This window comes from Podarcis muralis, chromosome Z, assembly GCF_964188315.1.
Source record: "Podarcis muralis chromosome Z, rPodMur119.hap1.1, whole genome shotgun sequence".
Lineage (NCBI taxonomy): Eukaryota > Metazoa > Chordata > Lepidosauria > Squamata > Lacertidae > Podarcis > Podarcis muralis.
This window is the reverse complement of record NC_135673.1, coordinates 18,908,776-18,936,659: the sequence shown is the minus strand read 5'-3', so window position 1 is coordinate 18,936,659 and position 27,884 is coordinate 18,908,776. Positions and strand designations below refer to the sequence as shown.

General features: G+C 46.9%; 1 protein-coding gene across 2 annotated transcripts; it reads right to left on the bottom strand.

Annotated features, from left to right (window-relative positions):
• Positions 1–277: 277 nt before the first annotated feature.
• On the bottom strand, positions 278–27,429 carry CCDC187 (coiled-coil domain containing 187). 2 transcript variants are annotated; one of them, XM_028715852.2, is made up of 13 exons: positions 26,754–27,429; positions 23,686–24,143; positions 21,383–21,463; positions 18,575–18,706; positions 17,518–18,173; positions 16,680–16,750; positions 15,995–16,560; positions 14,721–14,814; positions 11,175–11,272; positions 8,378–8,529; positions 6,114–6,283; positions 4,130–4,296; positions 278–3,338 (listed from the first exon to the last, which is right to left on the bottom strand). In XM_028715852.2, exons 2-13 carry the CDS (start codon positions 24,002–24,004, stop codon positions 1,960–1,962), a joined length of 3,885 nt encoding a protein of 1,294 aa, XP_028571685.2. In that variant the 5' UTR covers positions 24,005–24,143; positions 26,754–27,429; the 3' UTR covers positions 278–1,959. The 2 variants fall into 2 exon arrangements, with proteins under 2 accessions (XP_028571685.2, XP_077778445.1); XM_077922319.1 differs by lacking the exon at positions 26,754–27,429 and adding an exon at positions 25,942–26,073.
• Positions 27,430–27,884: the final 455 nt, after the last annotated feature.

Below are 27,884 nucleotides of genomic sequence, written 5' to 3'. Positions count from 1 at the left end.
TGCTCTACAATGCTTAAAATGTTAACAAGTTTGATGTGATTAATATGTTAAAAACACAATAATAAAAATGAAACATCTGAAGGGCACCAGGTTGAAAAAGGCTGTAGTAGCACATACAAAAATCTAGAATGGCCGTGTGTGTGTGTGTGTGTGTGTGTGTGCAGTATACAATAAAACAGGACATACAAGCACATGGTATAAAAAGAGCAATCTTAGGTTTTTGCAAATAATTCTCTGTCCCTTTTAGCTGTTTTTTTTAATCCAACACTTTATTTATTTCTATACTGCTAAATTACCAAACATATCAAAGAAGTTTAAAACCTAAAAAAAGTTAAAAACTATATGATAAAATATTTTAAAATTAATAACCATCTTAAATAGAGAGAAAATCTGAAAATGGCATGAACTCCCTCTGAAGGTGGATAGGACTCCCATTTGTTGGAGGTTTTTAAGCAGAGGTTGGGTGGCCATCTGCCATGAATGCTTTAGTTGAGATTCCTGCATTGCAGGGGGTTGATCTAGATGACCCTCAGAGCTCTTCCAACTCTCTGTTATGATGTGAAGCACCACACCATACATTTAAACACACATTCAAAATGCATGACTTCCTCCAAAGAATCATGGGAACTGTAGTTTCCTCCCTCACAGAGCTACAATTTCACACGTCCCCAGGAAGAGGGATTGATTGACAGTGGAATGGACTCCCTCAGAAGGTGATGGACTTTTCTTTGTTGAAGCTTTTTAAGCAGAGGTTGGATGGGCACTTGTCAGAGATTCTTTAGCTGGGATTGCAATATTGCAGGGAGTTGGACTAGGTGACCATTGGGCTCTCTTCCAACCCTACAATTCTATAATTATTAAGCCACTCTGGGAATACTGTAGCTCTGTGAAGGAAATAGGGGCCTCCCAACAATTCTCAGCACCCTTAAACTACAGTTCCCAGGATTCCTTGAGGGAATCCTGACTCAAATGGCTGGTGTGGAAGCCTTTTTCATTTCACGTTTTAACCAAGAGACTTCTCTGCTTCCATGTGAGCCGCTGCTTCTTTTTAAAACTGTTCTCAGTGCAGGAAACCACTTTGTGGTCCCTGAACAGAATTTAAATGAACCCAAAGCATTTCAAGGGATGGAGAACAGGACGCCGTTTATACCTCATAGAGGCCCTTGTTTTCAGGAAGGATTGCTGCGTGCGTCAGTGTCTGAAAAAGATGGATGGTGGGCAAATGAAATGCAGAGTTTAACGGAGAAATAATCATTTCCTATGAAAGCTAATGACTCCTCTGGAGGCCGCTACTAAGATTTATTGACCCAAGAGGTTAATATTGATCAAAGGCACGGCAAAGAAAATATTAGACCTTGAAAGAAGGAGAATCACGAGACGGAGGCCTCGCTGGTAACGATATATCTGGCTGTCAGCCTGGAGAGTGCTGGGCACATAATGGTAAAGGGAGTTTAATATGTCTCCCGTGTTCCGCAAGCCCCATTTTGACTCTCCAATCCGTTATTTTATAGCTAACTCCTTCCCTGGCTCAGCTACCTGATTAATCTGTTCTAAAGGGCCGCTCTCCAATTGCACCACTTGCTCGAGATGGGTCCTTTATATCCTCTTCGTTAATTTTTTTAAACTATAAATCGCCCCCCTAAAATGCCACCCTGGCTTTTGATTATGCCATTCCTTAAAAAAAGAAAGAAAAACACATGGGTCAAACTTTTCCCCACACCAACAAAGCACTTGAAAATTGCTAAGGGTCTTGATGGACCACTTAATGATATTCTCCCCCTGCCCGCCTTTGCAACTGTAGATGCTGTACGGTTCTTTAGCTGTGATTCCTGTATTTCAGGAATCAGATCAGGTGGCCCTTTGGGATCCCTTCCAACTCTACAGTTCTATGATTCTATGAACCTCCTCTGGCCTACACACTTCAGATGAGGACAGGTCATTTGTTTCCATGGAGGTATTTCATGTAGGGAACAGAAGTTGCTCTGGTGGAGACTCAGGGGGTGCGGGAAGATCCTCGCTTTGGGAGGAAAAGGAGACATCTTGTTCGGTCAGAGATGGCATATCATTGCTTCCATATGTCAGAAAATCGTCAACAGCTGATAACAGATCTTCCTTCATTTGAGACAGAAGCTCATCGCTGAACGTCCCTTCGTCGCTTTGCAAAAGGCAGCTCTCAACTTGGGGTTCCTCCACAGGTTTGGGGGAACTAGAACCAGGCACTGCCACCCCAGATTCCTTTTTGCTTTGACTATGTGTTGCATTTTGATTTCCTTCTGCTGCCATATCTGTGGTTTCAGGGGAATGCAAACAGGTGCTATCCTCTTCATCGCCCAGCGATGCTCCAGTGATCTGTTCAGTAGCACCTTCACACAGCCTGCTGTTGCTGGAGCAACTTTCATCACCTGAATTTTCTGTATAACTTGTGGCACTCTCCAAAATGGACTGGGATTTGGAGGAACCAAGTGAATCCTGGAGCTGGTCAGTGATAGGATTCACACTTTTCAAAGACACTTTAGGTGCTTCTATTACAGGCTCGTGTTGGCTTTTAAATTTGGATGTGTTTCGATCTTCACCATCCCCTTCGGCTTTGCTGAGGGTTGATAAAGGGTCCTGACCCTCAGGATGCTGAAAGGCCCAGCTAGGTGAGGAAGTGCTCTTCTCTGCCCCAGCCCATATATGAAACAACATCTTGCCCTTGCTGTTTGCATGAGGCCACCGGTCTGAAACTCTGGAAGGGTTTGTGTCTTCTCTGGTCTCTGGTGTCTGGGCTTGAAAGAGAAGGGGTCTTGGCCCTCCACTGTTTGATAATACCACAGAATCAGATTCACTCTCTGGCCTGCCTTCTGGGGCCTTTTCCTGGCTGCACATAGGTGGCATGCCATCTTGATTTGAATGGGCACTCCAAGAAGCAGCTCGGAAGTGGTGTCTGCTGCCAGATGACAGCAACTCTCCATCCACACCAGTTTCTGCCTGTGACACAGCAGCGATTGTAGGAATCCTGTTGCCACTACAACTGTCAGGGGGCTGTTCCTGGAAGGCAAATTCCTCTGGCAGGCTCACATCCGTGTCTTGAGAGGAATCTTCCTCTTCGAAATCAGAGGCAGAAAGGGAGCTTCTGGAGATATTGACAAGAACCGCACGAGCCTTTAGAAATTCAGAACCAGACCTGGGACTCTCCAGCATTTGAGAAAAGCCAAATGATTTGGCAGAGGATGTTGCAGAAGACAAACTCCCTGGACTCCTGTCGGAGGCAGAACTACAAGGATTGTTATCTTCTTTGGGATTCTCTGTCAGGCAAACGTTCTCCCTGCAATGCTCTTCCTCATTTTCCACATGATCTGGAAGGAAACAGAAGACAGGCAGTTCTTACTTGCTAGCTGATTTTATTTTATTTTATTGAAAATTATTTTGTCACAAGTAACAATGCAAATGTTTGAGAGGTGCAGAAGAAAAATCAGCATGCCTGTTTGACATTACCTGGTCCACAACTTAAGGATGCAGAGTGGAGAAATGGTTATTGCAGAGAGAGAGAAACGATACTGCAAATATAAGGTCATGGTTTTGCGGAAGCACAACCAAGTGGTCAATAATACACCTGGAACACAACCAAATCCAGATAAAATAGGAAAAATTATGGCCAACCAGATGTCCCAGTGGGACAACTGCAGGCAGGATCTAAGCACAAGAACCCTCTGCCTCTACTGTGGCTTCAAGCAATAGGTATCCAAAAGCATTGATACCTCCAAAGGTGGAGGTAGAGCATAGCCATTATGGCAAGTAACCATCAATACTCTTCTCCTCCATGAATATGTCCAATCCTCTTTAAGCTATCCACATTGGTAGCCATCACTACCTCTTGTGGAAGCAAATTCAATAGTTTAACTATGAAGGACTTTCTTTTACCCACCCTGAATCTTCCAACACTCTCCATTGGAGTTCTCATATTATGAGAAAGCGAGAAAAAGTTTCCTCCATCCACTTTCTCCATGCTGTGCATCATTTTATAAACTTCTATCGCGTCACCTCTTGCTCATCTTTTCTCCAAAGTAAAAAGTCCCAAATGCTGTAAACTTTCCCCATCACAAACACATCCTGCAATGTGCCCAAGAAGCACCTTTTCTATCCTTACCTGTGATCTCCAAGCCACCAGGATCTAAGATGAGACCTACAGATCCTTCCCTGGAAGAATTCAGATGCTCAGCCTCTTGACACCCCAGCTGTGGCTTCCAGCCAGGGGATGCTGCTGCCATCACTTGATCCCTGTGTGATAACACTTTCCCACACTTAGTGCCAAGGCTGCATACAGAGAGAGGGCGACAAATCAATTGTGGGGTTATGGAATCATAGAACTGTAGACTAGATCATCTAGTCCAAACCCATGCAATGTGGGAATCCTAGCTACTACTAGTCCTGTGCCCAGTTATCATAGCTAACAACCATTGAGAGGCCTCTATATGCCAGTATTTGGTTACTGTAATTTGTTCCATGTGGGGCTTCCCTCGATCCAGAGGCTGCAGTCAGTGCAGAATTCTGGCCTTATGAAGGAATGAAGATTTGTCAGCACCTGTGCTCAGAGAACTAGACTAGTTATTGATCTGCTACCGGGCCAAGTTCAAGGCGTTCCCATTAGTATACAAAGCCCTTAAGAATTAGGGACCAGTTTACCAACAAAATCCCCTTACCCCACATGTGCCCACTCAACTGCTTTGATCGGTGGAATTGGCACTTCCACAGGTGCCCCATAATCCCTGTTCTGCGTTTGCAATAACATGAATCTTTTAGTGCAGCAGCACCTGCACTTTGGAACTCCCTGCCTATTGATATCAGGCGGGCACCTTTCCTGTATTCCTTTCCATGCCTGCTCAAAACATTCTTGTTTAGACAAGCCTACCCGGATGCTTAGAAAGTGGGTGTGAATTTTCACTTGTTTTAATATTTTAACTACTTGTATTTTTAAAGTATTTAATTTTTTTCTTGGTCTTCTTGTTTCATCTTTGTCAGCTGCTTTGAGGGTTCCCCTCCCACACATAATCAAGTGGTATATAAATCTCATGAAATAAATGAGTCATGAAATAAATGAGTCATGAAATAAATGAGTTACGGAAACGGAATAAGGCGTCCAAACACTTCCAAGGACAGTGTGTTTGCGGTGGAGCTGGGTTAGCCATCTTTCCCCATTCCTCGCCCCATCAACAAGAAGCAAAAGTGAAGGCAGCCATACTTTCGACAGGCCCGGCTGACCTATAATCAATAGTGACGTGACTTATAGATCAGCTCCATGCAAAGATTTATTGGAGAGCCTTTCCATTAACAAAACATGCAGCCTTCCGCTGGCTCCCAATGCTTGGTTTATGGGAACTGACAGTACATGAAGGGTTTGCGGGGGTAGGATTTGTGGTGGGCTTGTGGAGCAGAGAGGGTGGGCAACGCCTGCAGCCTCCCCACTGGAACATCGTAAAGCGCCCTTAGCACTTGCTCAGTGTCACACAGGCAGGCCCTCCTGACTTGACCTGTTCTGGGGAGCCAGTGAGAGGCAGAGCCAGAAAATGGAGAAATGGACAGCCCTTGCATGGGATCAGACCAACGGTCCATCTCTCCTGGCATAAGAACGTAAGAAGAGCCTGCTGGATCAGGCCAGTGGCTCATCCAGAAGGGGAAAACCATGCACGACATCCTGAGCTCCTGGTGCTAGATATACATGGGTAGGCAACCTAAGGCCCAGGGGCCGGATGCGGCCCAATCGCCTTCTCAATCTGGCCCACGGACGGTCCGGGAATCAGCATGTTTTTACATGAGCAGAATGTGTCCTTTTATTTAAAATGCATCTCTGGGTTATTTGTGGGGCATAGGAATTCGTTCTCTCCCCGCCCCCCCCCCAAAAAATATAGTCCGGCCCCCCCACAAGGTCTGAGGGACAGTGGACTGGCCCCCTGCTGAAAAAGTTTGCTGACCCCTGGGCTAGAACTAAAACAAATAAATAAAAATAAGTAAATAAGTAGCGCATAACAATGGGGAGTTTTTAACCTAAGTCCTTGTCCACTTGACAGCTCAGACCAGTGGCCACTTTTAAGCAAAAAGGGGGGGAAAGGAGGGTTTGTCTTTTCATTCCTTACGTGTTGTAAGCCTCATCCTGGAGTCGTCGTTGGCTGCTTCTGCCTCCTGCACTCCCTGAAGATGCTACACTGAAGGACCCTGGACTGGAGGTCTCCTTCTTGCCCCCTTCCTTCTCCTCCTCCTTCCCCAGCACAAGAGCTCTTTCAAAACAGGCTGGTTCTCCAGCATCCTGAAATGGGAAGGGAGAGAATTTATTTTGAGGGGAATAAGGCTGAGGTTCCTGCATTGCAAGGGGTTGTGCTGAGACTACCCTTCCTTGGGGGTCCCTTCAACTTCTCCAATTCTATGAGCTTGGAAGATGGTGGCTTCTCCTTCGTTGGAGGCTTTTGAACAGAAGTTGGATGGCCATATAATCCTCGTCCTGCATTTGCAAGAATTCAATCTTTTAGTGTGGCGATCTTTGGAACTCCTTGCCTGTTCATATCAGGCAGGTGTTTTCCCTGCATTCTTTTCAGCACCTGCTAAAAACATTTTGTTTAGGCAAGCCTGTGTTTAGAAAACTGATGTGAGTTTCAATCCATTTATTACTATTTTAACTTTTTGAAAGTCTCAAATTATTGTCATTCATTTTTTTGTAAACGGGCTTGATATTTTTGTTTTGTTTTACGATTAGGTGGTGTATGAAACAAACAAACAAACAAACAAATGTGAAATTAGCATCCTGCAAAGAGCAGGAAGGGAGAATCCCTGATGGGTCCCTAACATTAGTTAGGTACAGAGGTTCTGTCTTTAAAGCAGTATATTTATGCTCATTTTTCACTGTATTCATGACCATTTGAAAAAAAGGTGCACAATTTTTCCAGGGACTGGAGTGGAATAATGTTGGTAATATTGTGGGTGCTAGTCATAAAGTGGTCTCCACTCCACAGCTGGTGTTTCCCTGGTTAAGACAAATCAACCTGCATAAGGTAAGTATCTTTTTAGCATCAGGTGAATATCTTTTTATATTTTATTTTCTGGGACCTGTTTAATCGTTTTAATCTTTGCTGCCTGTTTTTAATTTTTGATACTGGTTTTTTCATTTCATTTTTATTTTACCAAATCAAATAACAGTGTGGTGTGATGGTTTAGAGTGTTGGGTTATGACCTGAGAGACTAGGGTTCGAATCCCCACTCAGCTATATTATTATTATTATTATTATTATTATTATTATTATTATTATAATATTTTATTTTATTTGTATCCCGCCCGCCCTGGCTGAGGCCGGGCTCAGAGCAGCTAACATCATGAAAGCAACACAATAAGCATAAAAACAGACATCAATTAATTAAAATACATCTTAAAATTAATCCAGACAAGTTAAAATCCAGGCAGGTGGCAATTATCAGGGTGGAATTGAGAGTGGTTAATAATGAGTGCTCACTGGAAGGACAGATCGTGAAACTGAGGCTCCAATACTTTGGCCACCTCATGAGAAGAGAAGACTCCCTGGAAAAGACCCTGATATTGGGAAAGATGGAGGGCACAAGGAGAAGGGGACGACAGAGGACGAGATGGTTGGATAGTGTTCTCGAAGCTACCAGCATGAGTTTGACCAAACTGCGGGAGGCAGTGGAAGACCAGACTCATGTTTGTAGCTTCGAGAATACTGTCCAACCATCTCGGCCTCTGCCGTCCCCTTCTTCTTGTGCCCTCCATCTTTCCCAACATCAGCGTCTTTTCCAGGGAATCTTCTCTTCTCATGAGGTGGCCAAAGTATTGGAGCCTCAGCTTCACAATCTTTCCTACCAGTGAGCACTCAGGGCTGATTTCCTTCAGAATGGAGAGGTTTGATCTTCTTGCAGTCCATGGGACTCTCAAGAGTCTCCTCCAGCACCATAATTCAAAAGCATCAATTCTTCGGCGATCAGCCTTCTTTATGGTCCAGCTCTTACTTCCATACATCACTACTGGGAAATCCTCATAGAGTTCTATGAGGATTACCAAAGGAGGGGGTCAGGCTGTGCCAAAGGCCTGGTGGAACAGCTCTGTTTTGCAGGCCCTGTGGAAAGATGTCAAGTCCCGCAGGGCCCTAGTCTCTTGTGACAGAGCGTTCCACCAGATCGGGGCCACAGCAGAAAAAGCCCTGGCTCTGGCTGAGGCCAGCCTAACCTCTCTGTGGCCCAGGACCTCCAGGATGTTTTTGTTTGAAGACCATAAGGTCCTCTGTGGGACATACCAGGAGAGGTAATGTAGAATATCAGCAGCCCTGAAGGGGGGCCCCTTTCATAACCCCCAAATCATATATGGCTTAGAAATGAGTGGGAAGTACAAGCCCCATACCTGGCTGGTGGGATCCGTTGTCTCACTCATTTCGCCAGATTCTTTTGCAGGGATGGTTCCGCCAAGGAGCTGGTTGCTGGGAGGGGACCTTAGGCCAGAGACCTGGTGCCCCTGGGGGGGAAGGCTGCCAGCAGATGCCTTAGGCTGGAGCCCTAAAGAAAGAACATACGAGCATCAGAAGAGTCTTCTGGATCAGGCCGAAGGTGGCCCATCTAGTCCAGCCCCCTGTTCTCAAGCAGGACCCAAGTGCAAGAGCACCCTCCCTTCCCGTGGCGTCCAGTAACTGGCATTCTGAAGCATTGCTGCTTCCAGTCATGGAAACAGAATAGTCACGGTGGCTAGTAGCCCTCAATATTCCCTTTCAAAACCACCCGTCCCTGCCTCCTGTGGCAGGGAGTTCCACAGTTTAACTATGTGCTGTGGGAAGAAGGGCTTTCTTTAGAATCTACCCAATAATATTTGTGTTTGGCAGTCATCAGGTGGTGGCTTTTCTCGTCCTGTTCTGACATTTGCCTACGTAATGCCCTCCTCTCCCTTACGCATGTGATCATGTGTGTTTTAGAGCACAGAGGGCCTCGCATTAACTGTCTGAAGTGTCACACACCCTATTTAACTCTCAGGAGGAGCAGTTTGCATCTCAAGGTATTATTTAAAAACCACTCTCCAGCCCCAGTCTGCTAAATTGCTTCTCGCTGACACCCTTGCAGGGTTTTAGCAAAATCCAACAAAATTCCTAATTAAGATAAGCAATGGAGGAAGAGAAGATTAGTGCGTGTTTTTTTCATATTTTAGGCCGGACAGCAGTCTGTTCCATCAATGGCAAATTCTCTGCCCTGTTTTAAAAACAGTGTCAGCAATAATCACTTAATCCAAATTCATGAGGCTGCACTTTTAAAAACATCACAAAACAAGCTGCCTTCTATCTATCACCACTGGCCCATCTAACTCAGCATTACCTGCACTGACTGGCAGCAATAGCTCTGTGGGTATTCCCAGCCCTACCTGAAGCAACCATAGGGGATTGAATCTGAGACTTTCTGCACACATTGGCCTTCTGCAGCAGAGCAACGCCCCATACCCTACAAATAAAGATTATAGTCCTCATGGTTCTGGGGAAAGGGCTGAAGATGCTGGAACTGAACCTGCAAATCAGGTGTCTTGTCATGGAGTTGCAGCTGCAGCAGGACTCTCCTCCAGGGATGGGAGGCTATTGCTCTCTGTTTGGGATAAGTGGGTGGTTTAAACCAGGGGTAGGCAACCTAAGGCCGGGGGGGCCGGATGCGGCCCAATCACCTTCTCAATCCGGCCCGCACACGGTCCGGGAATCAGTGTGTTTCTACATGAGTAGAATGTGTCCTTTTATTTTAAATGCATCTCTGGGTTATTTGTGGGGCCTGCCTGGTGTTTTTACATGAGTAGAATGTGTGCGTTTATTTAAAATGCATTTCTAGGTTATTTGTGGGGCATAGGAATTCGTTCATTCCCCCCCCCAAAAAAAATACCGTATTTTTTGCTCTATAAGACTCACTTTTTCCCTCCTAAAAAGTAAGGGGAAATGTGTGTGTGTCTTATGGAGCGAATGCAGGCTGCGCAGCTATCCCAGAAGCCGGAAACAGCAAGAGGGATTGCTGCTTTCACTGCATAGCGATCCCTCTTGCTGTTCTGGCTTCTGAGATTCAGAATTTTTTTTCTTCTTGTTTTCCTCCTCCAAAAACTAGGTGCGTCTTGTGGTCTTATAGAGCGAAAAATACGGTAGTCCGGCCCCTCACGTGGTCTGAGGGACGGTGGACTGGCCCACGGCTAAAAAAGGTTGCTGACCCCTGCTTTAGAACCTTGCCAAAGGCACTACAGTATTTTATATGACCTTGTGCTTAACTAGTAAGAGAACAGCACTCTCTTGTGGCATAAAAAAGACAGTGGAGCCCCTCCAGGGGGGCATATATTACTGTATAGCTTGCATTAGGGGAGAACAGTAGTTTAAGAGGCACCTAATGAGTTCAGATATTGGAACTTTGGAACTCCCTGCCTCTTGATATCAAACAGGTGCCTACATTGCACTCATTTTGGTGGCTACTAATAACATTCCTGTTTAGACAAGCCTGTCCGGATGCTTAGAAGGTTTAAACTATGGTTGCAAAAAAAATTATTGATAATTTGTTTTATCTCTTTGTATACCTCTTTGAGCTTTTGATTTGTTTTACAATCAAGCAGTATATACATTTTATGAAGTAAATATAAAAATAGAAAATATATGCTGTCTTAATTAATTAATATTTTATTTCTCCTCTTTGCTGTATGAGTTTGATAATTCACATGTGATTGCTGCATTGCAGGGGGTTGGACTAGATGACCATTGGGATCCCTTCCAACTCTACAATTCTATGATCTAAGTGCCTTTACAAATTGCCTAGGGGCAATAATAATAATATGTCTTTTTTCATTCTAAGGTCCGGCACACAAAGAAATGTCTCAGATGATGATTGCAGGGTCCAAGTCAGTTCATATGGAAACAGAGGGTCCTGAAGGGATTGGGGTCATATGTAGGTCAAGAGCATCACTTTGAATTGGGCCTGGAATCTAATTGGTAGCCAGCACAGTTTCTGAACTGTCTTCAAGGGCAGCCCCACCCCACTTCTACGCAGCAGTCTAGCCTAGAAGTCACCAGAGAATAGACACCAGAAATTAGTTGTGACTAGCTTAGGTGAGCTTGGACACCTGACAAAGTTGGTGGAAGGCACTCCATGTCACCGAAGAAGGGAGGGAGAGAAGAAAAGGTTTGGGAAGAGCATCTCCTCACCCTGAATCTTCCCATGATAGGGCTTCTCCCTGGGGTCTTCCATCCTGAAATTCTGGTGGGGGGCTATGCAGGTTTCCATCAAAGGGCTGGTTTGTGGCCTGATATAAACAGAAAGGGAGAAACATAAGCTGCATTTATTTATTTGCTGGACCATACTGATTAAAAGAGGGACGCAGGTGGTGCTGTGAGAAAGTTAAAATAACAGTAAGCTACAGGTTAATGTAGCGGGTGGCACTGTGACGCGGGTGGTGCTGTGGGTAAAACCTCAGCGCCTAGGGCTTGCCGATCGTATGGTCAGCGGTTCGAATCCCCGCGGCGGGGTGCGCTCCCGTCGTTCGGTCCCAGCTCCTGCCCACCTAGCAGTTCGAAAGCACCCCTAAGTGCAAGTAGATAAATAGGTACCACTTTCTAGCGGGAAGGTAAATGGCGTTTCCGTGTGCTGCGCTGGTGCTGGGTCGCCAGAGCAGCTTCGTCACGCTGGCCATGTGACCCGGAAGTGTCTTTGGACAGCGCTGGCCCCCGGCCTCTTAAGTGAGATGGGTGCACAACCCTAGAGTCGGACACGACTGGCCCGCACAGGCAGGGGTACCTTTACCTTTACCTTACTGATTAAAAACAAAGACCCTTTGGCAGTCAACGTAAAATGAAATATTTCTATGAAAAATCGCAATAATAAAAATTATTTGGAAACTAGGAGATGTAAGCATTTTATTAATTAATATGAAATCAATATATCAATCAAGTTCCTCTCCAATAACTAAACAGAGGATTTGTTTCTAGTACGAGAGAGAACAAGACAGCTACTCCTCCAGAAAGCAAGGGAAAGTGATTACTTTCTGACTTTAGCATGCCACACACACTCAGCATAGAAACATAGAATTGCAGAGTTGGAAGAGACTCCCAAGGGTCATCTAGTCCAACCCCCCTGCAATGCAGGAATCTCAACTAAAGCATATCAGACAGGTCCTCTGCTTAAAAACCTCCAACGAAGGATGGCCCACTGCATTCTGAGGTTTTAATATGATGAAATTAATAAGAATAATAAATTTTTCATTTGTTGTTCTGCCTTCTCTGGCCCTGCCCACCACTGGCAGGTGGCCCCAGAAGGCTTCTGAGAAGACAATGTGGTCCTCAAGTTGAATAAAGTTCCCCCCTTGCCATCCCTGTACAGAAGACAGAAGAGCATCTGACATTCCTGGCAGAGATACCAAGGCCAAGTCTTGGAAGCCCCAGGGAACCTCTTCAAAGACTTGACTGCCAAGCTGAGCTAAAAGGATTAGAGGGAAACGTGTGAAAAAGCTAATAATAATAATAATAATAATAATAATAATAATAATAATAGACATTTTATGGAGCTCCAAGAGAAGGGACAGAACAGCAGCAGATAGAAGTGAAATGTTTTTATATCATCCACAATTAACTAGTAAGAGAACTTAAAAGGAGAATAAGAAGGAGCTCTCCCACTGAGCTATGACCCCCTAAAATAAAGTAAGACTCTGTTTCTCATTTTTGCTGAATCAAACAGGGAACACAGGAAGGCACCAGCCCTACCTAGGGATGCCTTTGGGGACTGAATCTGAGACCTCCTGCACCTGGGATGCTCTGCCACTGCACCCTTTGTTGATGGTAAAGGAGGAGGGTGCCATGGCCTCCTGCTCTCACCCCCCCAGCTCCCAAAGAGAGCACCTTAACACCTCTAATCTCTCATACCACAAAGGATGAGGAGTTCAGAAGAGGCAAGGTAATCACACTGATCGGGGGAAATAAAACCCAGCTCAGCCTTCTCCGTCTGGTTTCTGCACTTTGTCTCCCAAGCCAGGTCAGCCACAGCTGAGGATCTCTTTCTGCATCTGGACAGGAAGGAGTTTCCTGGGACTGAAGACCCCCAGCTGTTGCTGCCTCCCCTTTTTGTGGGGGAGAAGGAATAATAACCCAACCCCCTGCAATGCAGGAATCACAGCAGAGAGACCAGGAAATTCACAGTTGTGCCAACAGAGCTCAACTGAAAGAAATGGAAACCATACGGATCGACCACAGGATTTATCTCAGCCTCTTCTTCTCATGCAGCTGCCCCAAAGGGAAGTCCCTGAGCAGCTATGGGGATCCTTTGGCGCACCCAACTGGCATGGCTTTTGCATGGGCTGGCAGTGCCACCCTGTGGTCAACTGTAGAACTGCTCTTCTTTCTTTATTGCATTTATAGCCCCCCTTTTTCTCCAGTGAGTTCAAGGGTGGTGGTGATTAGTCCCTTTCTCTTCATGGAGTCCCCACAACAACCCTGTGAGGTAGGTTAGGCTGAGAGTGAATGACCTGTCCAAGTGAGCTTCATGGCTATGTGGGGATTTGAACCCTGCTCTCTCCCAGGGTCCTAGTCCTCATTTAATCCCCATGGTGGGTTAGGCTGAGAGGCAGTGATTGCCCCCAAGGATACACAGTGAGCTTCATGGCTGAGTGGGGAATTGAACCCTGCTCTCCCAGATCCGACTCTGACACTCTAACCACTACACAACACTGCTCCTCTTCTCTGGGTTCATATTAAAACACACACAAGCAGGCACCACACAAAGCCGAGCTTTCCAAACTGTGTGTTGCGACACATTTGTCAGCTGCACTGTGTAGGTGTGTCGCATGAACGCTCCCCAAGCTCCTCTCAGGGCTGGAAAGGGGTTGGTTTAACTTCCGGCACACTATTAAAAATGGATTACTGTATCATGAAATGATGCATGTGTTAAAAATGTGTCACCAACATGAAAAGTTTGGAAAACTCTGCCATAAAGGAACTATTCATGAACAGAAAGTCACTGTGCTTCCCAAAATCCTTGGACTACCATTTGCAGAAGCTGAAAGACGCAAAGGGGCTCTCCGGGAAACTGGAGCACCCAAAATCCTTTTTTAAGATATTTGCATTTTGCAAGGAGAGTTTAGAACATAACAGCATAAAGAGAGCCCAGCTGGATCAGGCCAATGGCCCATCTAGCCCAGCATCCTGTCCTCACCGTGGCCCCCAACCACATGCCCCCAATGGGAAACCCACAAGCAAGATCTGAGCGCAAGAACTCATCCCTCCTGTGGTTTCCAGCAACTGGTATTCAGAAGCATTGCTGCCTCCATCTGTAGCGTCAGAGCACAGCCATCGTGCCTAGTAGCCGTTGATAGCCCTCCGCTCCATAGATTTGTCTAATCATTTTAAAGCCATTCATGTTGGTGGCCATAACTGCCTCCTGCAACAGCAACTTCCATAGTTTAACTCTGTGCTGCATGCAGATTAGACCAATTCATGGAGGAGGAGAGGGCTCTGGATGGCTACAAGCCACGATGGCTCTGCTCTGCTTCCACAGTCAGAGGTAGTACCAGTTGCTGGAAGTCACAGGAAAGGAGAGGGCTCTTGTGATTGGGTTCTGCTTGCAGGTTTCCTGCAGGCACCTGGCTGGCCACTGTGGGGACAGGATGCTGGACTGGCCATTGGCTTGATCATGCAGGCTTTTCTTGCATTCTGATGGGGCACCACAGCAGCAGTGAAGGTCCATGAGGGTCAGGAGGTGCTTACCTTCGGGTGAGGAACTGCAGATGTGGTGCGGCAGGTGAGGCACCTGGCATCTCGGGGGAGGGTCCTCTTTGAGGTCCCCTACTTGCAAGAAAACCTTTAGAAGAAAAGGAAGGATTATGTATGGACGGCTTTGAGGCATGAGACCCAAGCTCAGTTTTTTCACAATGAGGATGACGTCTAGGTGTCAAATGGGTTTTAATGGGTAAGAATTGTAGAGTTGGATGGGATCCAGAGGATCACCCAGTCTAACTTCCTGCAATGCAGGAATGTGTAGCTGCTGTCCCATGCAGGGATCAAACCCACAACCTAGGCATTATCAGACCCACACTCTAACCAACTGAGCCACCTTCAGAGAGGATATATTAGTTTCAATTTATCCCTCCAGGAACCCATGTGTGTGGGTTAAAGAGAGTTTTAAAATCCCATCCTTGGCAGCAAAATTAGTAGTATAGGAATTAGGCTGCAAAGCCTCTTCTTGCGCAAGTCCAGTAACAAAATAAGCCGGCTTCCACCTTTCTTACCCCTCTAAGCAAAGAAATCAGACAACAGACTATGATTACTAACTCAAGAGTCTTGCATTGGTCTTCAGCTACAGCAGCAGTACAAACAATGCAGGTAAAATACTTACACAGTGGTACCTTGGGTTACAGACACTTCAGGTTACAGACTCCGCTAACCCAGAAATAGTACCTTGGGTTAAGAACTTTGCTTCAGGATGAGAACAGAAATCACGCGGCGGCAGCAGGAGGCCCCATTAGCTAAAGTGGTACCTCAGGTTAAGAACAGTTTCAGGTTAAGAACAGACCTCAAGAACAAATTAAGTTCTAAACCCGAGATACCACTGTATTTACAGTCAAAACAGTTTCGGGCTTTTGCCTGGGAATGGAGCAAGCATAGAGCATGTCTGGTTGAGGAGAGAGTAAATGGAAGAAACAGGAAGTTACATACAGTGGTACCTCTGGATGCGAATGGGATCCATTCCGGAGCCCCATTCACATACTGAGTAGAGTGTAACCCACGACTGTGCATCTGCGCATGAGCGGGTTGCAATTCGCTGCTTCCGTGCATGCGCATGATGTCATTTTGAGCGTCTGCGCATGCACGAGCGACAAAACCCAGAAGTAACGCGCTCTGTTACTTCCGCGTCACCACGGAGCGCAACCTGAAAATACTTAACCTGAAGCTACTTCAACCCGAGGTATGACTGTATTGAGTGCTGGGATAGCTCAGTTGGTAGAGCAGGGACCAGCAACCCAGGAAACGCCTCAGCTCACCTTTCCACCTTTCCTTGATGTTTTTTGCACTGGCTGCATGTTGCTCTTCCGCCTCAGAAGAAAGATCCCTCTGCGGTCCCTCACCATGAACTCTGGCAATAGACAAGAAGGCCCAGATCCTCTCCATGGCAGCCTGGGTTGCTGCTGCTCCTTCTGGAAGGAGAGAGTTCTCCTGAGCATGCAGTGATGGACTACGGAAATAGTTGGGCTCCCAAAAGGCATTTTCACATGCTGCAGGTGGAGCCTCAGGCTTTGAGGTGGCAGAAGGTCCCTCTGACAGAGATGGGGGTCCTGTTGGCCACCCTTGGTCCCCTGAAGATTCAAGTGGCCTGTTTCTGGCCCTCAGCCTTTTTGTCTCATTTTCCAGCCGTTCACTGAGGCTCCTGGCGAGAAGGCCAATGGCTCTGACTTTCTCTTGTTTGCTTCTGTGGGGAGAAAGTCTGGACAGTTCCGCTGGGGCAACGTCCAGGTCCCTCAGCCTTAGAGGGATGTGACTAACACTAGTGCGAAACAAATCTGAGCTTCCGGTCACTTCTGCTGTCTTGGACACCTCTGGATACTCCTCACTGACAAGACAAAAGAACCAGAAAGGAAGGAAAACATTTTTCAAAAACCCAAAAATAGCACTAGTTGCTTGAATCCTATCCCACTCCTCAGCACCTGGGAGCGATGGCAACCATCTTACCTGGGAAACCCCACCTCACCCCTCAGAAGAGCACGTGATGTTTGGCGGACCCAGTGCGAGACTTCCGGTTCCTAAAATGGAAAAGAGCATCCACTTTGCAAAAATACTGGAATTATTTTATAGAGCTGGCTTTTCCCAACCTGGTGCCCTCCAGTTAGAATCTCATTTCCTGTCATTGGTTCAGGTCCTCCCTTCAGAGCAGGAGAAAACAAGCTTGCTCCATTTTCCATGGGACAGTCCTTGAGATATTTGAAGATGGCTATCATATCTCCTCTAAGTCTCCCTTTCTTCAGCCTACCCAACTCCCTCAGCCATTCCTCTTAAGGCTTGGTTTCCTTTATCAACTTGGTCCCCCTCCTCTGTCCACATTCCCATTTGTTAATATTCTTCTTACTTAAGAAGTCTGCTGCATCACACTTTAGACACAGGTTAAGCTTGTGGTCTACTAAGATCCGTAGATCCTTTTCATAAGTACTACTGGCAAACCAGGTGTTCCCCCATCTTATATTTGAGCAGCTAGCTATTCCTGCCTACATTTGTCCCTATTGAAATTCATTTTGTTAGTTTGGGCCCATTTATCCAATCTGTTAAGACCATCTTGAATCCTGATTCTGTCTTCTCCGACATTAGCTACCCCTCCCAGTTTGCCGTCATCTGCAAATTTGATGAGCATCCCCTCAATTCCTTCATCGAAGTCATTTATAAAGACATTGAGGAACACTGGGACCAGGACAGAACCCTGCTGCATTACCCTTTTTTGATGCTCTCTCTTGGACTTTTGAATTACAGCTCACCAACCACTCTTTCCACCAATCAAACACACATCTTATATCCTTACCGGGCTCCAGTGACGCTTGGCATACTTCGTGGATGTGCTTCCCTGTTTGAACTTCCCGCCCACTTCCTCCTCTGTGTAAGACTGTCTCCTCCTGCTTCTGCTGAAGGCTTCCTTCTGCTTCCTCTCCACCTCTTTTAGCCTCCTCTTCCTTGCCTCCTGCGCCTCTCTTAAAGCTCGCTTTTCTTCCCGGGCCATCTTTCTCCTTTCTGCCATCTTCTGCACCATAAATTCCCGTACCTCATCAATATTGTAGGGGATCCTCTTCCTCTGTCCATCCAGCCTGGGCTGGTTCTCCATTCGGGAGGTCTCCTTCACCCTCCCCTTGCGGATGGCCGAGAGTATTCTGGGGCACACCCACCCAGTGTCTGCAGATGCACTGTGGACCTTGGGAGAATCCTTGGTTTCCATCCCATTGGAGCAACCTGCTTTACCTTTGCTTCCAGTTTGCCTTTGCAGATTTCCTGCCTCCCTTTCTAGATCTGGATATTCCTGGTTCCTGCAGCCTTGGCAGATTTTGTTCAATCCTGCAGCACCATCTGCTTCTCCAGCTTCCGCTGTTCCTCTCTCCATGGCATGATCTTTGCGGTGGGTGCCACCTCTCCTTCCTAAAGAGCTTTGTTCTACTTGCGACATGGTCAACAAACCTTTTTCTGGTTCTGTGGAAAGCATAAGAACATCAGAAGAGCCTGTTGGATCAGGCCAATGGCCCAGGTAGTCCAGCATTCTGTCCTCACAGTGGCCAAATACCCTTAAGAACCTGGCAATCAAGACAGACTGCCTCTGGAGCTGTCGGTTCCATAAGAATCAGTCCAAAGGGGGCCCAACCAGTTCAGCATCCTGCCCTCACCATGGCCAACAAGATGTCCACAAACAGGACCCACTTTCCCTTTCTCTGGTTTCCAGGAACTGGGTTTATTTTGTTAAATCACCAGTTAACAACGAGGCAGCAATGCAACAAACTATGCTTGTTTCAGTGGAGATCTATTTTCACAATTATTTTTAAAGCTTTGCTCTCCAGAAATGGGAGTGGGGAGAAAATGTCAAAAGAGGACCATACCTGGGGTGCCCTTTGCTGCCATGCATAGAGAGCTGCTGTTCCCTGGCCTTGGGAATTTCTGGGGTTGGCCCAGGATCCTCCTGGCCAGCTTCTGGCCTTTCCTCCAGGCAGAAGGACCAAATAAATGGGCTCCTAGATTAAACACAGCAGGAAAAGGGTCTTTGAGGAGTGAGACACTCTCCAGACAACTGCATTTGTACCTGCAAAAACTCTGGAACTCCCTCCTTATTGACACCAGGCAAGCAGCTTCACTGTAATCTTTTCAACACCAGCTAAGAACCATTTTCTTTAGACAAGCCTGTCCAGGTGTTTAGAAAGCTGATGCGAGTTAGAATCTATTTTCACACTATTATTAACTCTTCAGATGTACTAAATTATTGTTGCTACAGATAGTTTTATTGTTTTATCTTTTTTTGTAAATCACTTGGAGGGTTTCTTCTATGATCAAGCAGGGTTGTGAACAACCTAAGAATAGCCTGCTGTACCAGGCCAGTAGCCCATCTAGTCTGGCCTCCTGTCCTCACAGTGGCCAACCAAATGCATCTTGGGAAACCTGCAAGGAAGATTCAAGCACGAGAGCTCTCTCCCCTCCTGTGGTTTCCAGAAGCAACTGGTATTCAGAAGCATTGACCATAGAGGCAGAGTAGAGCCATCCTTGCTAGTAGCTATTGATAGCCCTCTTCTCCATGAATTCTGTTCCTTGTTTGAAGCTCTTCTTCACTGGAGGTTGTAAGTGGATGGTGGATGGCCACCTGTCAGGGATTCTTCAGCTGTGATTCCTGCATTGCAGAGGGCTGAATTAGATGACCCTTGGGTGTCCCTTCCAACTCTACAATTCTAGGATTCTTTGCCCACCTACCTGAGCCTCCTTTCCCACTCCTCCTTCCCATGAATAGATGAATATTTTACAGCCAGTGTGGCTTAATTTTTCATTAACTGTTTCAAATCACTAATTCATCATGGTGCTAAGCGCTTTGCCTCTAACCTCTGACCTCCCATCCATCTCACCACTGACAAACGATGAAAGGGACCTTCCTGAGGACTGATGCTGACAGTTTCCTTGATGAATGTGGGTGGCGGCAGCCCTCCCTGCAAGGGAGGCACACTAGTCATTTTTCAGGCCACTCATTAAAACAAAGCAGGAGGAGGAAATTATTGTCTATTTCATACATTTTAAACAGGGTTCAGCAAGCAAAAAGCCCCCTCCACTGATGGAGCAGGAACAGGGGATAAGTTTACAAAGTTATGCCTGGCACAGGGGAAAAAATAGATAGAGAAAAGTTTTCTTTCCTGTCTCATAACACCAGAACTTGTAAGCATCCAATGAAGCAGAAAGTTGGAAGGTCCAGGATGGATAAACGAAAGTCGTTCTTAGTTAAACTGATGGGCCACCAACTTCAATGGCTTTAAAATAGGACTGGAAAAATTCACGGAGCAGGAAAGGTTTATCAATAGCTAACCCTCATGAGAGAGCCAGTGTGGAAGATGGAGTGGTTAGAGTGTTGGTTGGGAAACTAGGATTGTTGTTGTTTAGTCATTTAGTCATGCCCGACTCTTCGTGACCCCATGGACCAGAGCACGGCAGGCACTCCTGTCTTCTACTGCCTCCCGCAGTTTGGTCAAACTCATGCTGGTAGCGTCGAGAACACTATCCAACCATCTCGTCCTCTGTCGTCCCCTTCTCCTTGTGCCCTCCATCTTTCTTGGGCTCCATGATCACTGCAGATGGTGACAGCAGCCACAAAATTAAAAGACGCCTGCTTCTTGGGAGAAAAGCAATGACAAGCCTAAAGGTAAAGGTACCCCTGCCCGTACGGGCCAGTCTTGACAGACTCTAGGGTTGTGCGCTCATCTCACTCTATAGGCCGGGAGCCAGTGCTGTCCGCAGACACTTCCGGGTCACGTGGCCAGCGTGACAAGCTGCATCTGGCGAGCCAGCGCAGCACACGGAACGCCGTTTACCTTCCCGCTGGTAAGCGGTCCCTATTTATCTACTTGCACCCGGGGTTCTTTCGAACTGCTAGGTTGGCAGGCGCTGGGACCGAACGACGGGAGTGCACCCCGCCGCGGGGATTCGAACCGCCGACCATGCGATCGGCAAGTCCTAGGCACTGAGGTTTTACCCACAGCGCCACCCACATCCCTAGATGACAAGCCTAGACAGCATCTTAAAAAGCAGAGACATCACCTTGCCAACAAAGGCCTGTATAGTTAAAGCTATGGTTTTCCCAGTAGTGATGTATGGAAGTGAGAACTGGACCATAAAGAAGGCTGATCGCCGAAGAATTGATGCTTTTGAAATATGGTGCTGGAGGAGACTCTTGAGAGTCCCATGGACTGCAAGAAGATCAAACCTCTCCATTCTTAAGGAAATCAGCCCTGAGTGCTCACTGGAAGGACAGATGCTGAAGCTGAGGCTCCAATACTTTGGCCACCTCATGAGAAGAGAAGACTCCTTGGGGAAAAACCCTGATGTTGGAAAGATGGAGGGCACAAGGAGAAGGGGACGACAGAGGACGAGAAGGGTTCAGATCTTTCCACTTGCACATGAAGCTCACTGTGTGGCCTTGGGACAGTCACTTTGCCTCTCAGCCTAATCACCTTGCAGGGTTGTTGTTGTGGGGATTAAATGAGGGGGGACATGCTTGGGTAGGGAAATAATTGGGGAATACCAGTTAATCCTGAATCCTGCAAAAGAAAAAAAATGGCTGGCTGGCTGCATGGATTCAAAAAGCATGAAATGCAGGAATGGATGAATGAATGAAGAATTGGTCCAAGCAGCACACACGCAGTCCACCATAACTTTACCTCTCTCTTTCCGAGACATCTCTGGGGGAGGAATCATGTGCGATTTGCGCCTCTTCTCCTTTCCTGACGTTCCTCTGCGGCCTTCACCAGTGAGAAAAGTCACACGATACATTAAACTCAGATTTTGACAATGCACCACAAAACCACAAATAAATATATATTGGGGGTGGATTCTCCAACAGCCAAATCCTGCTATCACTTGGACATTCCAGCACCTTCTTCCCATCAAAGGGTTCTGGGAACTGTCATAGTAGTAGTAGTAGTTTGGATTTGATATCCCGCTTTATCACTACCCATTTACCTCATGTTGCCCTCCAATTGTATACATACAATTGTGTATCATCTGACCCGTCTACTGCAATTATTAAGTTTGCAGGTGACACCACCATAATGGGTTTAATAACAGGTGGAGATGAATCAGCATATAGAGGGGAGGGGAGGTCCAAAAAATATCTACATGGTGCCTAGAGAACAACTTGCACCTTAATATCAGCAAGACAAAGGAGATGGTGTTGGACTTTCGGAGGAAGAGAGGAGAACTAGCCCCGCTGTACATCGGGGAGGGCTGTGTGGAGAGAGTCTCTTCCTTTATATTCCTAGGAGTTTATCTCAGTGAAGACCATTTCTTGGAAAATCAATACAACTACTGGTCCACAATAGAAAGTGTCCTTTCATACTGCATCATGATTCACACCCTGGCCGGCACTTTCTTGATCTCCTGCCCTCGGGCAGAAGATATAGAAGCATGATTAGTCGCACCAACAGGGTAAAGAACAGCTTCTATCCATGGGCTGTTAGGCTGCTGAATGAAAAGATAACAACAGGGCAACTGACTTTCGAGTTTGGTGTGTGTGTGTCAGTAAACGAGGGGAAATAAGACTAAGAGAGCTGAGTGGGGGATGCTCATGTAATCTCATTGTATACAAGTTGTACAAGTGACAATAAAGTACCGTATTTTTCGCTCTATAAGACGCACCAGACCACAAGACGCACCTAGTTTTTGGAGGAGGAAAACAAGAAAAAAAATATTCTGAATCTCAGAAGCCAGAACAACAAGAGGGATCGCTGCGCAGTGAAAGCAGCAATCCCTCTTGCTGTTCTGGCTTCTGTGATAGCTGCACAACCTGCATTCGCTCCATAAGACGCACACACATTTCCCCTTACTTTTTAGGAGGGAAAAAGTGAGTCTTATAGAGCAAAAAATACGGTATTTCAATTTCAATTCCCAGCAACCATCAGCAGATTACAGTGCCCAGAATTCTTTGCATGGGGAAATGTGCTTTGAATGTGCACACAGCCTTTATAAGTGAACTGGTGTAACATTAACAATAATTTTGACAAACTGGGCAAATTCCTGCACAAGACAGCTATTAGCCATGGTGGCAGAGCTCTATCAGAAGCAGTGGTCCTTTGAATACCAGTTACTTGAAGCCACAAGAAGGGAGGCTGATCATGTGCTCGCATCCTGCTTGTGGGCTTCCCATAATGGGCATCTGGATGGCCATTGTGAGAACAGGAGCCTGGACTAGATGGGGCCCCTTGGCCTGATCAACCAGGGCTCTTTGGGTGCTCTTGTGAAACCTCCAGGCCAAGAGGCAACCTATCCATAGCTGTCAACTGTCCCTTATTTGGCGGGAAATTCCCTTATCCCAGCGCCATGTCCCGCTGCTGTCCCTTATTGATGATGTCTTTTAAATTTCCCGGGTTTCAAAGGAAGCAGCTCCTCTCCCTCCCTCCCTGCTGGCCAGGGAGGAGGGAGGCTCCAGCTGTGTTGCTTGGCTGCGTTGCTCACCTAATAAGGAGTCTAAGAATGACTGGGGGGTGGAGCTTGCATGCCTTGTGCTGATCAAATCGGCCGCATTGCCTGGGGACTCGCCTTTGCTCAGCGCTTCCCAGCGGACAGGTGATGGTGGTTTTCCTTGCTGCACCCCCTTTGCCGGGTTGCTGCACTGTGGGAACCACCACTTGAGGCTTCGTTTGGCTGCTGGGATACCTGGGCTTTCTGCCTTTGGCTGGGGAGCTGGTTGACTAAAATCCCTTATTTTGCCTGCTGGTCCCTTATTTTCAAATCTGTAAGTTGACAGCTATGAACCTATCTGGATTCCTAGGTTGTTAGAGGCATTCGACCACTGTGAGAACAGGATGCTGGACTAGATGGGCCATGGACCTGATCCAACAGGCTCTTCCTATTCTCTTAATAATAATCCTTTGCAGGGATTTCTGCACTGCAGGAGGTTGGACTATATTATCCTGGCAGTCCCTTCTAATGCTACAATTCTGTGATTCCAAAGCAACTAACTTACCTTCAGAAGCTGGATCTGGAGTGTCAACAATGTGGGCAGCCGCCTTGCCAACCTTCCTCTTGAGAGTCCTTGTGCCCGGAGTCGGGGCACTCCCCCCTCCCAGGGCATGGACAAGACACCGCCGTTGCTGCTCCAGTATCCGCTGCTGCAATTCCTGCAGCTTCTTGTCTGGAGGGGACTTGCTTTTGAGAGCCTCCAACAACTTCTGAGCAATATGACAATGTCCTGGGATGCTGGCTTTAGATTTGGCCAGGTGGCCCCGACCCTCCATCCCCCAGCCTTCAGCTGGGGGGACCAAGGAAGATGGATGGAGCTCCATGGACCCCCTTCTGATGGATGGATGAAGCAAGCTGGAAGTCTCGTTGAGGGGCCAGCCTCTACCCCAGAGTCAAAGGATTCTAGGTCCCAATCCTGGGTGAAGGGGTGTCTTGTCCATCCCAAAGGAATCCTCCTTCAATCTAAGGGAAAAGCCAGGAGAGTCATTGCAGAGTCCCACCCACCCATTTGCATAAAAGAGGAATCCAACAGATGCAGCTTCCCAGGCAGGTAGGAGCAAGGAGCTGAGGAATTCAGAGCTGGCCCTGGTATTTGGCTGCCTGAAGGGGAGGTCAAGGTTGCTCTCTGCCCAGACTGGTGGTGGGAAGCAGAAGCTCTGAGACCCTTAGCACCATTCAAAACTTCATTAAACACAATGGGTAGAAGGGGAAAGGATTAGTTTCTGAATTGTATATATATTGCTTAATGTAAATTATGGATCTGTGGAACCACTTAAAAGATACGGGAGTTGGATATTGGCACACAAATTATTCCTGAGGATTGCAATAAAATTTCAGAACTGCAGCCATTAAGGTCTGTTTCCAGTTTTCTTAGGGAAAACTCCTTGAAATCACTACACAGATGGTACTGCATTCCTTTGCAAATGTAAAAAAAATAAATGTTTTCTTCTGTATCACCTTATTGTTGGAGGGGTTGCAATAAACTTGGTACATAGAACTATAGAATCATAGAGTTGGAAGGGAACCCAAGGGTCATCCAGTCCAGCCCCCTGCAATGTAGGTTTTCATTTATTGTGTGGGAATGTCAATTTGTGCAAAATTTTTGGAATTTAATTTTGACAGAAATTATAACTATTACCAAAGACACTATTGTTTGTTGTCCAAAATCAATGTGACTGAATATTTTTGATGATACCAATGTATTGGTACCAATATATTGTCAAAATAGTTGGTCATATACCATATTTTTCCGTATATAAGACTAGGTTTTTTCCTTTAAAAATAATGTCAGAAACCAGGTGTTTGAGAAGGCAGAGCTCTGTACATTATATATAATATTGTATAAGTAGAGAGTATATTTTTTACCATATATATGCCGGCATCTGCCTATCTTGGAAGACAATGGAGCACCTGCCATATATATAGTATATTGTATATATACTAAGTATACATAATAAGACCCTGTGTGGTGTAGTAGTTAGTGTGTCGGGGTAGGACCTGGAAAAGACCAGGGTTCAAATCCCCAATCATCCATGAAACACACTGGGTGATATTTGGGCCAGTCACTCACTCTCAGCCTAACCTCCCCACTCCCCATTTTATCCTCCCAAGGCCAAGGGAGCTTCATGGCCAAGTGGGGGGATTTGAACCCTGTGCTGTCCCAGGTCTAAGCTTACAATGGAAGGGTTCACAGCATTAACACCCCTGAAGGTAGCAGTCTTGGATTCAAGCAGAAATCAGGTATGGCTCCCAGCTGGCCAGCCTGCAATCTCACACAACTCAACTCCCAACTGTGGCTTTTGTCCTTCTAACTACCGGCGGTTGAGGGAGGAGGGACCAACGTATTATTCATCTGGCACAGAGCCACTTCCTTGGTTACTTTAACTACCAATATTTAGTCCATTACCTTGCCAGGAAGCTAGCCTGGCTATTCCAGGAATGACATCAGTACTGGATCCAGGAATTAGAAGGGGGCTCAGGCCAGGGGTGCCAATCTGAATAAAATATGGGGTGCAGGTAAACCCTGCCCCACATAATTGATCACATGCCACATCAATACCCATCAACTTGGGGAAGGCCAGCCCCCTCAAATTTTTTATTGGGGGGGGGCAGAAGGGACCTTGGTCCCCAGGAATTGGCTCCTATGGGTCAGGCATACAGTCTAATACCCTCCCCAAATAAATAACAATATTTTGAAACAACAGAGAGGCAGAGACAAACAAACAAACAAACAAACAAACAGGATTTCTTTGTGAGTTACCTTCCTCTCGGGATGCGGGTGGCGCTGTGGGTTAAACCACAGAGACTTGGGCTTGCCGATCAGAAGGTTGGTGGTTCGAATGGGGTGAGCTCCTGTTGCTCGGTCCCTGCTCCTGCCAACCTAGCAATTCGAAAGCACGTCAAAGTGCAAGTAGATAAATAGGTACCACTCTGGCGGGAAGGTAAATGGTGTTTCCGTGCACTGCTCTGGTTTTCCAGAATCGGCTTAGTCGTGCTGGCCACATGATCCGGAAGCTATACGCCGGCTCCATTGGCCAATAAAGCGAGATGAGCGCCGCAACCCCAGAGTCGGCCACGACTGGACCTAATGGTCAGGGGTCCCTTTACCTTTACCTTTTACCTGCCTCTCACCAGGACTTCCTGCTGCAGGATTTGGCTAACATTTCATCCCCAGGTCAGCAAATGCATTTTGGGATCTGTCTCTCTGCAACGCTATGGACTCCTGCAAGAGGCAGGGGTGGCTTGCCTATTTAGATGGCTTTTTAAAATTATTGGAGGAGCAGACTATTGATGGCTACAAACTAGGCATGATAGCTATCCTCTGCCTCCATAGTCTGCAGGAGGGCAGAGGGCTCTTGTGTTCTGGTCCTGCTTGCTGGTTTCCCACAATGGGAATCTGGTTGCCCACTGTGAGAACAGGTTGCTGGGCTGGATGAGCCCCTGGCTAGATCCAGCAGGCTCTCCTTATGCTCTTAACAGTTAAAACAGATCATAGATTAATAGAATTGCAGGGGCTCCAAGGGTCACCCTTTAAAAACCCAATAAAATAAAGGAGATTTACTTGCAGGTTACCTGTCTCTCGCTGTGACTTCCTGCTGCAGGATTCAGCTAAGATTGCATGTCCTGGATCAATGAATGTGTCTCGGGATCCCTTCCTCTGCATATGTGGAGAGCATATGTGGGGCATTTCATCGCTTTTTCTCTGCTGGCAACAGGCAACACACGCCTCCGGTTTATGTTTTCCCTGACAGCAGCTGTGTGTATCAACACTTGCCTGCCTGGGCTTGCCAGTCCCTGGCACTTCCTTCTGTTGGAAGGAGAGAGGAGGAGGAGGACCTTGGCAGCGTGCAGAGTCAAGCCTGCACACCTCCCTCTCTGCTGCTCTCTTGTCTGTTTGTTGCTCCGGGAATAGACATTACACAAAGCTTAATGTTAAACTGTGGAACTCCCTCCAGCAGGAGGCAGTGAGAGCTACCAACCTAGATGGCTTTAAAAGGGGGATATTGGGTTAAACCACAGAGCCCAGGGCTTGCCGATCAGAAGGTCGGCAGTTCGAATCCCTGTGACGGTGTGTGCTCCTGCTGTTCAGTCCCTGCTCCTGCCAACCTAGCAGTTCGAAAGCACATCAAAGTGCAAGTAGATAAATAGGTACCGCTCCGGCGGGAAGGTAAACGGCGTTTCCGTGCGCTGCTCTGGTTCACCAGAAGCGGCTTAGTCATGCTGGCTGTACGCCGGCTCCCTTGGCCAATAAAGCGAGATGAGCGCTACAACCCCAGAGTCAGTACGACTGGACCTAATGGTCAGGGGTCCCTTTACCTTTACCTATTGATGGCCCACTTTGTCTATGCTCTGCCTCCAAGGTTGGAGGCAGCAGTGCTTCTGGATACCAGCTGCTAGGAATCGCAGGAGATGAGAGGGCTCTCCTGCTCAAATACTGCTTGTGGGTTTCCCCCGCCTAAGGGGCATCTAACCCTGCAACGCAGGAACCACAACTAAAGCATCCCTGACAGGTGGCCATCCAACCTCTGCTTAGAAACCTACAGTGAAGGAGAGTCCACCACTTTCGGAGACCACAAAAATCACAGAACTCCAGGGTAGGAAGGGACCCCGCCAAGGGGTAAGCAAGCCAGGAATCCTAGCTGGCCCAGGCTGGGGAAACGGCGGCCACCTGCGGCGAGGTCCCTGTGCGTTCAGCAGTACCGC

What these genes read in the sequence shown, in the direction of transcription:
- CCDC187 (XM_028715852.2), bottom strand. Translation starts at nt 24,004, where the DNA reads ATGGAGCTCCATCCATCTTCCTTGGTCCCCCCAGCTGAAGGCTGGGGG. An exon ending in GGCAGCAAAGGGCACCCCAG is followed by an intron (nt 18,174 to 18,574) that starts GTATGGTCCTCT and finishes TGCTTTCCACAG; the next exon opens with AACCAGAAAAAGGTTTGTTG. An exon ending in CTATCATGGGAAGATTCAGG is followed by an intron (nt 8,530 to 11,174) that starts GTGAGGAGATGC and finishes TTCTTTCTTTAG; the next exon opens with GGCTCCAGCCTAAGGCATCT.